General features: G+C 34.4%; 2 protein-coding genes across 3 annotated transcripts; one reads left to right on the forward strand and one right to left on the reverse strand.

Moving 5' to 3' along the window:
• Positions 1-84: 84 nt before the first annotated feature.
• Positions 85-2,278, reverse strand: trub2 (TruB pseudouridine (psi) synthase family member 2). The gene is made up of 8 exons (XM_026260883.1): positions 2,018-2,278; positions 1,731-1,865; positions 1,542-1,616; positions 1,392-1,453; positions 1,118-1,199; positions 952-1,024; positions 700-836; positions 85-607 (listed from the first exon to the last, which is right to left on the reverse strand). The coding sequence occupies exons 1-8, from the start codon at positions 2,133-2,135 to the stop codon at positions 303-305; spliced, it is 987 nt and encodes a 328-aa protein (XP_026116668.1). The 5' UTR covers positions 2,136-2,278; the 3' UTR covers positions 85-302.
• Positions 2,279-6,964: 4,686 nt separating this feature from the next.
• entpd8 (ectonucleoside triphosphate diphosphohydrolase 8) lies at positions 6,965-14,205 on the forward strand. Of its 2 annotated transcripts, XM_026260901.1 has the most exons (10): positions 6,965-7,101; positions 7,346-7,480; positions 8,456-8,573; positions 8,878-9,028; positions 9,200-9,359; positions 10,034-10,264; positions 10,427-10,693; positions 11,300-11,410; positions 12,903-13,037; positions 13,419-14,201. In XM_026260901.1, exons 2-10 carry the CDS (start codon positions 7,355-7,357, stop codon positions 13,611-13,613), a joined length of 1,494 nt encoding a protein of 497 aa, XP_026116686.1. In that variant the 5' UTR covers positions 6,965-7,101; positions 7,346-7,354; the 3' UTR covers positions 13,614-14,201. The 2 variants fall into 2 exon arrangements, with proteins under 2 accessions (XP_026116686.1, XP_026116691.1); XM_026260906.1 differs by lacking the exon at positions 6,965-7,101 and having other exon boundaries at positions 7,369-7,502; positions 13,419-14,205.
• Positions 14,206-14,275: the final 70 nt, after the last annotated feature.

Raw genomic sequence — 14,275 nt, forward strand, 5'->3', positions numbered from 1 at the left:
AAGTGTGGAAATTTGGCCCTCACAAGTAAAGCTAAACAAGTACACACACACAATCTAAATATTATCAATTATGAAATTGAGAACATAACTAAAATACAGTTTTAATGATGCACACTGATGATCATATAACAAATTCATAAGTTATATTGAATAGACAAATACATCTCAGAATTCAGAAATAAAATCATGATGAGGCAGATGATACATTTAATTTCATGTTTTGTTCTCCCCTCGCTCAGTGTCACAGGTGTCTCTCTGTCCACAACTGTATCAGAAGTAGAGCTTGCGAGTTCGACATACTGTTAATTTATTTGCTCAGTTGGACTTCTGGTTTGCTCTTGGACCTCTACGCTTGAGTTCGATTGAGCAGCAGTCTGCCTGTACATTTCTGACTTCCTGATTTTGCGAGTAGTCTTGCTAAAATGAGCAATAGCTTGAATAATGCTGTCAGCAGTCCAGTGTTGTCGGGTGAGTGCATTCTCTACTTTGAAGGGACCGTCTCGTGTACGACGCACTACAGAACAGACTGCGGATGTCCTCAGCTCTAGTCCAACCTCATGAATCAATTTACGCAGATATTTCTGAGTCTCATTCACACACTGGACCTCTGATTTGAAGTGAGGAAAAGAAATGTTAAAAGGACACATGTTAAACATAAACTTCTGTATAAATACGTAATATATAATTCAGGGTACTAACCCAGTGTGAAATGTGGTGGATTGAAATGTATGCATCGCAGACCAGTCAGAATCGGTGGGCTTTTACCATGAGGATACAATAAACCCCTCACTGCAAGCTCGTAAGCCTCCTGAGTGCTCAGATCCACCTGAGAATACCTGCGCAGAGACAAAATAACATACGCAGAGATGTGCTATGGTTTAACCAAATATTTACACATAGTTGAACAGTATGAAATGTAATATCTAGAATAATATTCTTAGAGTGGCACACGTAATTAAGGCTTTCTGGTTGGCTCCCTGTATCATGGCAAGAACTCTCTCGAGCTTATCCAGGGTAACGTGGTCTACACAATAAAGACAAAGTTTACTACAAATTCTTAGTCTGTGTACTATACATAACAAATATGATAGTTATGATATTGTAATGCAAACATTACCGTATGTGGTTTTTTCAATGACTCGGCCTGTGTAAGTGAAATTATCAGTGGCTTTTCCAAACTCCCCCTCAAGTGTGTAGTCCTTCATAAAGAAAACAAACATAACAACAACCTGCATAAAATTGTCTATTAGACATCTGCTAAAAGTACAAATTTGATCATCACTTACTATGAATTCATATTAAATCAGTGGAAAAAAATTCAGGCAGAAAACAAGTAAATAAAATGGCAGTTAAATGTGACAATTATTAGGCAATATAAAATATAATTTTACCCGAGTTACATGTGATTTGCACAGATGCTCCAGCACTCCATTTCCTTTCCCAACGCCTAAAACTGAGGTAAAAATATGAGAGAATTTAGCACAGAGTGCATTCCACAATTAAGTCATTTAGAAATGTAAGATTTAAACATTTTTGGTCACCTAACACCCCGGAGGAAAAAGCATCCAATCGATGACCAACTCCGACATGAACCTTATGAAACTGTGGCCCTGTCACTACAGAGGAAAAGTTATCATTTTTAAGGTAACAATGCATGACTGATTTACAATTATGCATCAACCATATATATGTATGTGTGTGTGTGTGTGTCTATATATATAGCCACTAACCTAGAGGATGGTCTGCCAGTGTGGGGACCATAGAGGGTGATAATACGAGATCTTTGGAGCTGCTGTTGTCTCCACGGGACAGAAGCTGGAACTGCACCGCACGCTGAGGAGCAGGAGGAGGACAGGAGTTCAGCGCTTCAGAGGAGGACAGGGCATGCATTGAAGGAGAAGAGAGTTAAAGTTTTCAGTTATACTAATAATCTTGTAATTAAATTAACTAATAATATATCACAAAGATAGTCGTTAACTATAAGCATTTACTTCACAAGAAGTGACACAGACACTACCTTTTAATAAATTGGACTCTATGCTATCACGAACATGTTTCCAGTGAACTCCCTGCGGTTTGTAAACAGCGAACAGACCGTCCATTTTACGGAAAAGACGTACAGCCTGAGTGGTCATCTTTGCCCAGAAACAAATGTTACAAGCATCAATATAATCTTACGTAAATAAACAGGAAAGCAAAAATTAACATGCTGATGCTGTGCCGAAATTCTCCAGGAGCCCCGTGTGACCTTCTTCTTCTACTGGCGTGACTGTAAGTATAACAGTCGCATCAGCGCCCTCTACTGGACGATACACTTCAGTACCCTGCCAGATAAATACTCCAGTACTACCAGCTAAATAGAGCGGTAGCATGTTTTTATTTTTTTAAACTTTTTTTTATGGAATTTATGAAATGTTACTATTATATTTCCTGTATTTGTATTATTATTATGTTATTATTATTACTAAGTAAAATAGGCAACAACAAAAAAAGGTTGAATGGTTTATATTGTTTGTTTTTTTATTTGTAAATTTTAGCTGAACTGTTATGGTTAATATAATACATACTGTATCATTTAAAATTCTTAGAAATTAAAGAAAATTCGATGTGTTTGAGATACATATGATATAAAAACAAATGATTTGATGAGATGAGTGTAAAGCAGGGAAGTCAGCATTTCTTTCAAAATGGTTAAATAGGGTTAATCCTTTAGTATGTAGAAATATTACGAAAGATCTGTGTGCCAGCCTGGTATTAGTTACACCACTTCAGTGTGTGGTTCACATTTCAATGAATATACAAAATGAGTAAATGTTATGCAGTTCATAATAGGTAGCCTACATATGTGTATTCTGTAATGCCGCAGCCTAGTCATAATGAAATTAAGCAGGTAAATGTTGAACAAATATTATAAAGTGTGTTCATTCAGCCTGATTGATCGTGTCAAGAAGCTGGTCTATTCAAAAAGTCTTCTCCATTTTGAAAAACACCAGCTTAAATAAAGCTTTGACCTGTATTTTTGTCATAGGTAATGATTTATTGTATAACACATAATTGACTTGTCAAACCCACATACAAAAATGACATTATAAAATATTTAATGGTTTACATAGTTATGCTGATAAAAAAGAATAATGGGGTAACAAGCATAAATCTTGGTGTGGCTCAACAGTTTATGACCTGTCCCCAATAAAACAACAAGGTTTATTACACGTTGGCTTATTATGCATAATTGCTATAAGTGTATGCTTTAACCAGGGGTGCTGTAATGGGTGGGGGGTTATTGGGGGAGAGTTTGGGGGGTGAGTCTATGATGTTCAGGAGGCCCAGAAACAATAGCAGCACACTTGGTTTTAACATTAATTTACCACTGGAATCAAATCAGACCTGGACAGTCTCCTTAAAATGACAGGAAGAACAAATAATTTAAATGATTATTCTACCTTAAACATTCCATTATTGAAGTGTTAAGTGCATTTAATGCAATGAATTTCAATTTAATTGAAAGTTTACTCGGACAGTGAAAAATCCCCAAATAAATGTACAAATGATTTACTATTTTCAAAACTTTTTTAATTGTTATGAACTAGCAAATATAATTACGCCATTCACATTTTATATTAATAAAATTTTATTACACACTTGTCATAAATTAGTCTAGCAATTAACTGATAAGATGAATCAGGTCTATTAGAAAAGTTTGTACTGAGTCTGAGAAGCAGTTTTAGATAATTAACCAACAGCGTGCAATATATCACCAGCTAAAAGATGATTCATCTAATTGTATTTGCAAAAATGTTAGAAAACAGAAATTATCTACATTTAAATTTAGTAAGATTTCATAAGAAATTGTACATTTATACATTATACATTATATTTTGTCGAAAAAATATGCACATAATATACATAAATAGATACAAACTTTTATTTTAAATTTTTATCACATTATTATCGTACATACATAGTAATTAGGATTGTGATTTGTCCCATGCGAGAATGTGATGATATCCTCACCCAGGGCCGGGTTTCCCGATAAGGATTGATCTTACCACTTAATGTATGGCGCAGACGCGCAATTTCATTTTCTACCATACAGTCTATGTTTTCTACACAGAATTGCGCCTGACGCTCGAGGTGATTTCAGCGTCTGTCGTCTCACTGAGGATGTAAACACATAAAAAAAACACCGGAACTGCTCAGTGAGTCACTTCATGAGCATCTGATCATTTGATTAAAACTAGGGTCATATCACTTACACAGAACTGTAAAAGTGTTAGTGGCAACCCGTCAAAATAAAAGTCCGGTAAGTTACTATTTTTCAGTAGAATGTACACAGCCTACTACTACTACTAAAATGAAACAAACATTATTTTTTAAGGATTAATCACACAACATTTCTTCAATGTATTCATTTTAATAGTAAATCCCCTTTGTTTGCCAAAAAATTAAAAGATTAATGATAAATGAAATTAATATTTTATGTCTTCATTTGATAACCAGATAGATGTAAATATACAACAGAATTTCTGAGGGGAAAAAATTCATAAGGCTACTTTAAGAACAAATTGTATTAATTAATTTAGTTGTTTATACATTCAAATAATTAGACATGCTAAAACAGAATTTGGTAACAATAAAAGTATAAATGATTTAGTAAGAAAAAATTAAACATTTCATAGGGCCCTAAACATGAAATTTTGAAAAAAACGTAATTAATTGATTTATGTTTTTAATTAATTAGACATGCTTTTTAATTAATACAATTTAATTTAACTATTAAAAAGGAGTTGAGAAAAATTAAAACTGCACTGAATTGTTTGAAATGAATAAGTATACTCTATATGGTATGAACATCATGTGGCTCAAGCAATGTGTCCCAAACCTGTTGATAGTGTCACGGTACCCACAGGATTATCAAACAGATATTTATGTACCTGCCATTTACTGCTATTACTAAGGCTATCTATTGTTTGCAGGCTCGAATGTTCAAAACATGAACATCTGAACACATAAGGGAGTGAGCAACAGGTGTGGTTGCGTGATTAAGAACAACAGCTTATGACAGCAGAAGGTATTCATACCAGATTTAAGTGGTGATTTATGATACGTCCAGACCGAACCGTGTCTTTTTTCTCGCTAATTGAAAATTGAGCGTGACCGTGAGCGATTAGTTTTCTTTGTGTGGAAACACATGGTTAGCTGCAAATCCCTCAATCAGGATGCTGAGGTGATTAAGCTAAAAGGACACACGAGAGTGTTTGTCACACGTGTTCCGAATCTTATCAGCCATGTCCAGTGAAATGCACAGTTAAAGAGTTTGTTCATGCTAGTAATCCAATTTAGATTATGCGACTTAGTATTAACTAGTTGCTTATTAGCATGTATATTGCTAGCATATTGGCTGTTTATTAGTACTATTAGGACATATTAATGACTTATGTAAAATAGTTTCAATAAGTACAATAAGTAAGTAATGCACTCAATTGCCATGTCCTGTTTAGCTGAAGAAAAAGCATGTTGAAGCTCATTCAAAGTTTTCTGCATAAGATTTAGACAAGCCTGTGAAATACTGGGAGAATATAGTCAGATGAATCAAAAGTTGTACTCTTTGAATGCCATATGTTTGGAGGTCAAAAGGCACATCACCTCACATTATAGTGTAGCACTGGCAAAACTCATATAATTGAAGGAAGGATGAATGGAAACGTATTCAACGTATTTAACGTATTTAACATTCTTGATAAAAATTAGCTGACATCTACCAGAATGATGAAGATGAAACAAGGGTGGACATTCCAGCGATTCCAGCCAATATATTTCTTGTACATTTTTTCTGTGACAGAAAATATATCAATCAGTGGACGTCATGCACCAAAGGGTATAATTCTGCCAATGGGACTATATAGAGATTCTGCATTATTTTGTATGTTTCAATAAATTTATGGTTATATACTCTTGAATGGTTTTATTGAACAGAAATATTAAATAGTCTTTATTTCAATGCATACAGCCTATATTTATTTATTAGGTCATATAAAAGTGTAAGCATGTATGCATATATAGGCTATTGTATGAGTGCAGATTTGAGTGTGTGTGCGCTTGTGTGTGTTTGTATTAGCGCTCACGTGTATGAATAGCCCAACACCATTTTGACTTGTGTGTTTTGAACAGAAAAATAAAGATCTTTGAAAAATCTCTGGATTAGCAGTTTAGCACAAAAAAAGTTAATGACTAAGTTGAAAAGATGAGGCTTGAAAATATGATTATAATAGATAACAATAACTGTGGCTTCGTTAGGAATACCGGCTTTCACGTAACTGATTTGCAATGCATGCTGAGTCATTTTGCTCAAGTTTACTCAACTCTCTTGTTATTTCAAATAATTACTTAAACTTTTATGTTTTAAACACATTTATTCTAACACTAAATATCATAGTTTAACCAAATTTTCTAATATTGTGAAAGAGTTTCATCCTGTTACAATATTCGCCTAAAAATGGTAATAAAATAATAATAATAATAAAAAAATAGCCTTATAATAATAATGGTGCTTTCAGTCAAATCTGTCTGTGTAAATTTGTAAGTGCTCTATCTACACTGTTAAACCCAAGGACTTTAACACAACAGAGTCAAAGAGAGATTAGTTATTAAGTAACAGTTACGTTATTGTTGAATGAGGTTAGTGCATGCTTTCAGTTCTATTCAGATAAGGTTGTTTATCAGTTCCCACGTATCAGAGGACATCCTGTCAAATTCTTAAGAAAACGTCCTGAAAATGTGACATAAAAAAATAAAATAAAATATTTGGTCCAAATGAAACGTTAAGGTTGTAAACCTCAGGGTGTGTGTCTGAGTGTGGTGTAGTGCCTATAGTAACTGTGTTTGAAAGAGGAAAAGTTAGTGGATGTGTCATGTGTGTGTGTGTGTGTAATGATCCGAAGATATATTGGGGAAGTGGGAGTATAACTTCAGTTCCCAGAGGTCCGGGGTGGAGTGAAGGTGTGGTGGTTTCAGCATACCTGTGTTCTGTACACGGGCACATATAGACACACTGTGTTCAATAAGAAAGTTCGTCAAGACAGGTAAAGGAGAGGGAAGAAGGTAAGGCACTTGCTTTCAATCTGTTTTGTTACTTTTATGTGTCTCTGCCTGACAGTCAGCTTTAAAATGAAAAAGATTTATTGAAGATATCAGTTAATAATTGATTCTTTTAAACTTGTACAACTTGTAGAATTAAATGAGCATTTATAGTGTAAACAAAGCGATGACAAATTAATGCATCTATGTGAGGCACCGTCCTTTTACCTGTAGTATACCTTACCTTATTCATTTTGTTTCTGGACAGATTACAGATATGGGAGTTCAGATGAAAGCTTTATTGCTGGGTGCTGCAATGGCAGCCGTAGCCTGTACAACCATCATCGCTTTGGTTCTTTCTCTGGCTAATCATCAGAATGTGGATCAGCCATACTCAACGCAGGTGCAAAGATGTTCAACTTTCAGTTATGATCTGCTTTTGTATATATTTTAATAGATTAATCCATTTCCGAGTTGTAAAAGAAAATCTTTTTTTTCATGTCTGATTGCACTGCCTGTTGTTTATTAGAAGTAGATCATCCAAAGCAGATGTCAATATTTGCTTTATCTGATATTATTATAATAAACAAATATGTTGATAGCAGCTGATTACAGCTGTAGCCAGACAAGACACGTCACATCTGTAATTTGTTGTCTTTGAAACATTAAAAATAAGTAATTTTTTATGTTATACTTTTCAAAGGTCACTGTCTGAGCTATGAAGGTGATTGACTAAGGTTAACTAATCAGAGCGTACCGTGTTTGCATAAATTCTGATATTGTTCATTATTAATTCATGATATCTAATGCATTAACTATTGTTAATAAATGGAACCTTATTTATTAAGTTATTTGAACTATATGATGAAAATCTCTAATATATTAAACATCACTTGACAACACCAGAAAACAGATCTCATTGCATTCGCTTGTCAAGAAAGTGTTAACAGAAGTGATTAACTGATGCCGATATCTATAGACTTTTATTGTAATCAACTAGCTGTTTGTTTTTACTGTTGGTGTTTAATTTAATTTTAAAATCTAAATGTTAGTGAGAAGAAGAAAGATAAAAACAGAAAACTTTTAGATATCAATTGACATGTCATGGATATTGGTTATGATCATTTTTGGTGTTGAATGCATCTTTAGTAAAACAGCTCTTACCTAAGACCTATATCATTTAAGACCACAATCATACCAAACAACAAAATAAATTGTACACCATTCCTCAACACAACCTATTTTCATTAATCCTGTGGTATAATATAATAATTACAATCAAACGTGTTCTCTCGGGATGTGTTTTTCTCTCAGCAAAGTAAGCACACCCATATAAAATTCATCCAAATTTATGGACCTCTTTGTTTGACTTCATCAGTATGGGATTGTGTTTGATGCCGGCTCCACTCACACGGCCCTCTTCCTGTACCAGTGGCTGGGGAACAAAGAGAACAACACTGGAATAGTCTCTCAAAAACAGAGTTGCGATGTAGATGGTGAGTACAGTGCTGCCAACTTGACCAGCTCTCTGTTCTTGTAACATTATAACATTTTGCAGTGATTCAATGATGTCTCATAAGATGTCCAAGCTAAATCTAATACCTTTATAGTAATTATTACTGCATTCAGTTTATGTTTTTCAAAGGAATACAAATTAAAAAGGAAAGAAAATAAACGGTTTCAACAGGACCATCACAAAAAATCTGTTTGCCTAAAACTAATTTTTTATAACTGGGACCTCAATGAGACCCCTATGAGAATGCTATAATTCAACTGTTAAAACACTTTTATTGTTTTTAGGTGATGGCATATCCAGCTATGTCCAGAACCCTCCGGCAGCTGGAGAAAGTCTTAAAAAATGCTTGGATGTTGCCAAGGCAGTTGTACCCGAAGGACAGCAGAAAACCACACCTGTGTACCTTGGTGCCACTGCTGGCATGCGGCTTCTTAGGTTGAATGAATGTTTTTATCAACAACTGACTTGTGTGTCATATAAATGGGAAAATACGTAGCTATATTGGCAGAAATGATCAGTGTGCTAGATTGCACTGATTTTAAAATGAAGTAGTTTTTGTCTAAAACATGAATGAATAACTGTATTAAATTATCATTGGTTTCACAGCTTACAGAACAAAAGTCTAGCAGACAGCATCCTCGTAGAGGTCACAAAAACAATCCAAAGTTATCCATTTGATTTCCGAGGGGCCAGAATACTCTCTGGCATGGAGGAGGGGGCTTATGGCTGGATCACCATCAATTATCTATTGGAGAGTTTAATTAAGGTGAATAACAGCATTCCAGCATTGATGAAATTAGGATCAATAGACTACTAATGCAGAGATTTCCAAACATAAAGATCAGGTTTTCTTTTTTATTATAAAATTTTGTATTATTAAATGTACATTTTTTATACATTTATTTAAAAAACCTAAATGTAATCCTAACAGACAATGAAATTGATTGTACAATGATTTTATAAGTTCTCATTTCAATACAATATTTACTAATATTTCTATATCATTGAATATTTACTATTTTGTTTAGATTTGTCTACTTTTGAAAACATTTTAAAATGTTTATAACACAAACATATTTACTAATGTAGTTTTCATTTTTGTATCTACTTTTACATAATGTTAAAAATGATTAAAATGTGTATACATGTGTATCGGACAATAGTTCATTACTTTAAATAAATAAATAAATAAAACCAACATCGATGGGACATAAGTAATTTAAGGTAAAGTTATTACCTTGTCATCTCAGATATCTTTATTTGTAGTTATTTCAAAGGCGAAGCTGTAATACTACATTCATTCTTGCTTTTCATGTTGTTTTGCCAACACAGACAAAATAACATCAGTCAGTCAACAGTAGAAATTATACTTAATCACGCTTAATCTCTTTGCTCTTAGTAGAAAATCCTGTACCTCAACACCTCTTATCCTCCTTGCAGCACACATTTGAGGGCCTGTGGATCCACCCTAAAGCAGGAAAGATAATTGGAGCTCTAGATCTCGGTGGCTCATCAACACAGATCTCATTCACCCCAAAAGACCCGGTGAAAAACCCAGATTCAGCTTTTAATCTTCAACTCTATGGGTACAAGTATGAGGTGTACACACAGAGCTACTTGTGCTACGGCAAGGACCAGGCTTTGAAGAAAATTCAGGTCTACCTTCACAAGGTTTGTCTTTAAAGGGTTCACTTACATAATTCAATAGATTATGTAGGTTTTACCATACTAGTTTTATTGCATTTTTGTATGTAGGTTTAAAAAGAAAGTAAGTAATAAAGTAAAAATATGGACACAGCTGAATGTCTGATATGGTGTCTCTGCTTTATCTAGACTAATGGACCATCATCTGTTATCAGTCACCCATGTTACCATGTTGGATATAGCATCAGTGTTACTTTGGCTGACCTCTACAACTCCCCCTGTGTGGTCAAACCAAACAATTTTAACCCCACAGCTACAGTCATTTTCTCAGGAACGGGTAACTCATCCCTCTGTCTTTCTCTAATGGAGAAAATTGTTAACCTCTCCGACTGTGCATTTTCACCAGAATGTGGCTTCAATGGAGTCTATCAGCCTCCGGTCAATGGCGAATTCTTTGTGAGTGTTTCTTACTTTATCAAATCATTTTTATTAATTACTAGCATTAGATTTCTGTTAGAAAGAAAATAGTTAGCATTTGATTTCAGTTAGAAGGAAATAAAGAGAGAGATGCATTTACACAAAAAACAAACAAACTGGTCTATATTTTACATAGCCCAATGTGGACATGGAAAAACACAGACACTGCAACAGAATGTAATATACATTAATATACATAATTTCCTCACACACCATAATAATTAATATTCTACCTAGGTTGTCTATGTGAATTAGATATTTTAAAGGGAGAGTTCACCTAAAAATGAAAATGTTGTCATAATTTACTCAGTTTCTTTCTTATGTGTACCATAAAAGAAGATATTTTAAAGCATGCTGGTAATCAAACAGTTGATGATGATCTCCTGATGTCAAAGGCAAAATCCTTTACTCACCTGAATCTATCAGAGCAGTTACTAAATCAAACATACTTAGGTAGCCTAAATTTAAAAGTTACTATTTTAAATGATGTTTACATCAAAATCATCTCCTATTATTCTTTTTGCCTTAATTCATGTTTCCATGTCTCAAAATAAGTCTAACAGATATATTTTATGTTCATCTCAGGCTTTTTCTGCATACTTTTACACCTTTGACTTCCTTGGACTTGTTCCAAAAGCTCCACTGACCCGTGTTCTTTCCACTATTGATAGCCACTGCAACAAAACCTGGACCACTGTGAGTCCACAATTACTATTACAATACATTGTAATCTTACATTTTATAGTTAAATGTCTGGTGAGATGAGAAGTGATCAAGTGAATCACAATATGATTATATGCTTCCACCTTATTTTTCATAGTAGAAAGCAAGCAGTTTTCTGTGAATGGGCAAGACTTCAGACTCATTAGCCACTGTAGGGGAATAATAAGGGCTGTGAATCTTTGGGTAGGCAGTGATTTGATTTGATTCGATTCACGATTCATATGATTTCGATGTCATGATTCTGCCTTCATGTCCTGACTTTTCTCTAGTCTTGAGGCAGGATCATGACAGACCCGTGTTTTGTGTACAAGCACATGGCCTTGTCTTTGGGCCATGTGCTTGTGTTGTCTCGTCCTCTTGCCCCGCCCCCCTTGTTATCCTAGTGTTGTCGTGATTGCCTTACCTGTGCCACCTGTCGTGTCTTGATTAGTTCTCCTATTTATTTCCCCTAGTGTGCTCTGTCTTTTGTTGGTTCATTGTTCCTCATTGTGATTGTTCTACATTGTGATAAGTGTTGCCACATGTTCCTGTGATATATTGTTACTCGGTGTTGCTCTTGAAAGAAGACGTTGTGAGACCTGTTATTGTTTATTTGTAGTTAGTGTTCTTGTGTTTCGAGTCTTTGTTTATCGTGTCTTGTTAAGTAATTTAGTATCTGCCCTAGTCATTGTTTTCCCCCTCGTGGGTTTTGTTTTCCCCTTTTTGTGATTAATAAACCCTTCGTGTTGTGATTCCTGTCTGCAATTGAGTTCATCCCAACCCTCCATACAAGATTCGATTCAAGAAAGATTTTTGCAAATTTAGAATGATTCGATTAGATTCACAATTAAATTAGATTTGATTAGATTATAATAGAGTCGATTCTGCACTCTTTAAGTGCATTCACAGGATTATTTAAATGCTTCTCCTAAATTCTTTAAATGCTTAGTCAGCGGGCAATTACACAGCAGCATTTATGGCCATAGGTTAGAAAAAAAAAACTTTTGTCCATTTGTTAGATGCTAGTTTAATTATGTTATGGCATGACATTGCATACGTTACAATGTATGTAAGCCAAGATTTTAAAAAAGAGCTTTAAAAGTATGAGCTAACATTGTCACACCAGGGGTGTAGCCATCATTTCAGAAGTGACAGAAATGTCAAATACAATCATTTTATGTACCGTATGTAGATAAGAATAAAAACATGCATTAAACTGTAAAACAGTTTTCACTTCATACCAGTGTGTTCATAATTAAGATTATACATTAAAATAATGTTAAGACACACCAGTTTGCGATATCAAGAAGTAAAACAAGCGGTTCTGTACACCTGAAAATAGCTGGAAGCAAATCACACCGAAACCAGACACATTCAATTTACAAATGGAAAATAAGGTGGATAGTATATCTGATAATGCTGGCATATTTTTAAATCCATGTTCATGACTTTTTTGCTGCATTTTTTCTGTAATTTCTTTCTGCAGCTTACCGCTGAGAATCCAACCATCAAGGCAAAATACCTTAAAGATTACTGTGCTTCTGCTCATTATATTATGACTATTCTCCTGAAAGGATACAAGTTCAATAATGCCTGGGATCAAATCTCTTTTGAGAAACAGGTAAGGAACAGTTCATCTCTTTAAATCCCTCCTTTTACCGGAGTGAAGCTGTTCAGTAATATGAATATATACATTTCATGCATACAGTTCAATCCCATCCTTATCAACAAATTGAATATGGATACTCAGTGATTCATAAATCGTCAGAGACTCTAATTTAACCTCAGGTTACTTGTTTTGCTCAAGAGCACAGAGGAAGTAGCTCATAAACTGACATCATGTGCTCAACCTGACATAAATCAGTATACCAGACGACCTCTGCTCCAGCAGTATGAGGAAACCTCTTACTTCTGGGAATCTTCCCGTATATGGCTTTTCTCAACTGCCCTGTCAGTATGATGCCAGGATTTCTACTCATATAAGATTGTATGATTGTTACAGGTAGCAGACACAGATGTTGGTTGGACATTGGGCTACATGCTGAACCTGACCAACATGATTCCTTCTGAACGTACCAGAGCGGTGACAGGGGTGCCACACAGTCAATGGGCAGCTCAGATTTTCTTCATCGTATTTGCCCTCTTCCTCAGTCTGCTTATTATAGTCATCTTGTTTGTCCGTGATCTGAGCCACTGAGATGTGTCATGAGTGTGTGTGTATACGTTAATATTTATTGCTTATATTTCAGACAACAGATATGAAGAATGATAAGCAGCAACACTTTTGACTATTGTTTCATCTGAGCTATGATTTGATATGAGATCTCACAAACAAAGCAATAATCTATGCATTTTGAGATTATAATGACAAAATGACATGGGCTGTTCTTTGTTTTTGTAACATTTTATACCATTTATAGCTAAATGTAGCTTTTTTGTTAGTAATTTAAGTAGTGTCTTGTTTTGAAGGCTGACTAGTACCTCAATGATTTAGTCTGTGCTAACTAATAATTCATGAAACGGAGTTACAGAGATTTTTCATACATTTATAAACACTTGAATTGTAAGAGTATAGTTATTTTTATTTGTTTGTATTCATTTTCACTTCCACTCAGCACTTAAAGCACTTAACAGACATTAAATAAATGTATAATTATGTTATTATGTGTGAAACCATTACTGTATTTTGTACATCTTCATAAAATATAGAAATGACTTTCTTCTTAAGCAACAATATATAAGCAGCTTATTTTTTGCCTTTGCTCTTTACAGTGTTGGTACACTACCTTCAAAAGTTTAGGGTTGGTAAGACTTTTTTACGTAAAATCAAATAAAAAAAGTTAATTTTATGTAAAATAA

Source organism: Carassius auratus, chromosome 6 (assembly GCF_003368295.1).
Source record: "Carassius auratus strain Wakin chromosome 6, ASM336829v1, whole genome shotgun sequence".
Taxonomy (NCBI): Eukaryota; Metazoa; Chordata; class Actinopteri; order Cypriniformes; family Cyprinidae; genus Carassius; species Carassius auratus.

Excerpts from the sequence above, each read along its gene's own strand:
- trub2 (XM_026260883.1), bottom strand. The coding sequence starts at position 2,135 with ATGACCACTCAGGCTGTACGTCTTTTCCGTAAAATGGACGGTCTGTTC. Across the intron at positions 1,617-1,730 it reads ACTGGCAGACCATCCTCTAG|TGACAGGGCCACAGTTTCAT; the intron begins GTTAGTGGCTAT and ends TTTCCTCTGTAG. Across the intron at positions 608-699 it reads TCCACCACATTTCACACTGG|AGGTCCAGTGTGTGAATGAG; the intron begins GTTAGTACCCTG and ends ACTTCAAATCAG.
- entpd8 (XM_026260901.1), top strand. The coding sequence starts at position 7,355 with ATGGGAGTTCAGATGAAAGCTTTATTGCTGGGTGCTGCAATGGCAGCC. Across the intron at positions 7,481-8,455 it reads ATCAGCCATACTCAACGCAG|TATGGGATTGTGTTTGATGC; the intron begins GTGCAAAGATGT and ends TGACTTCATCAG. Across the intron at positions 10,265-10,426 it reads TTCAGGTCTACCTTCACAAG|ACTAATGGACCATCATCTGT; the intron begins GTTTGTCTTTAA and ends TGCTTTATCTAG.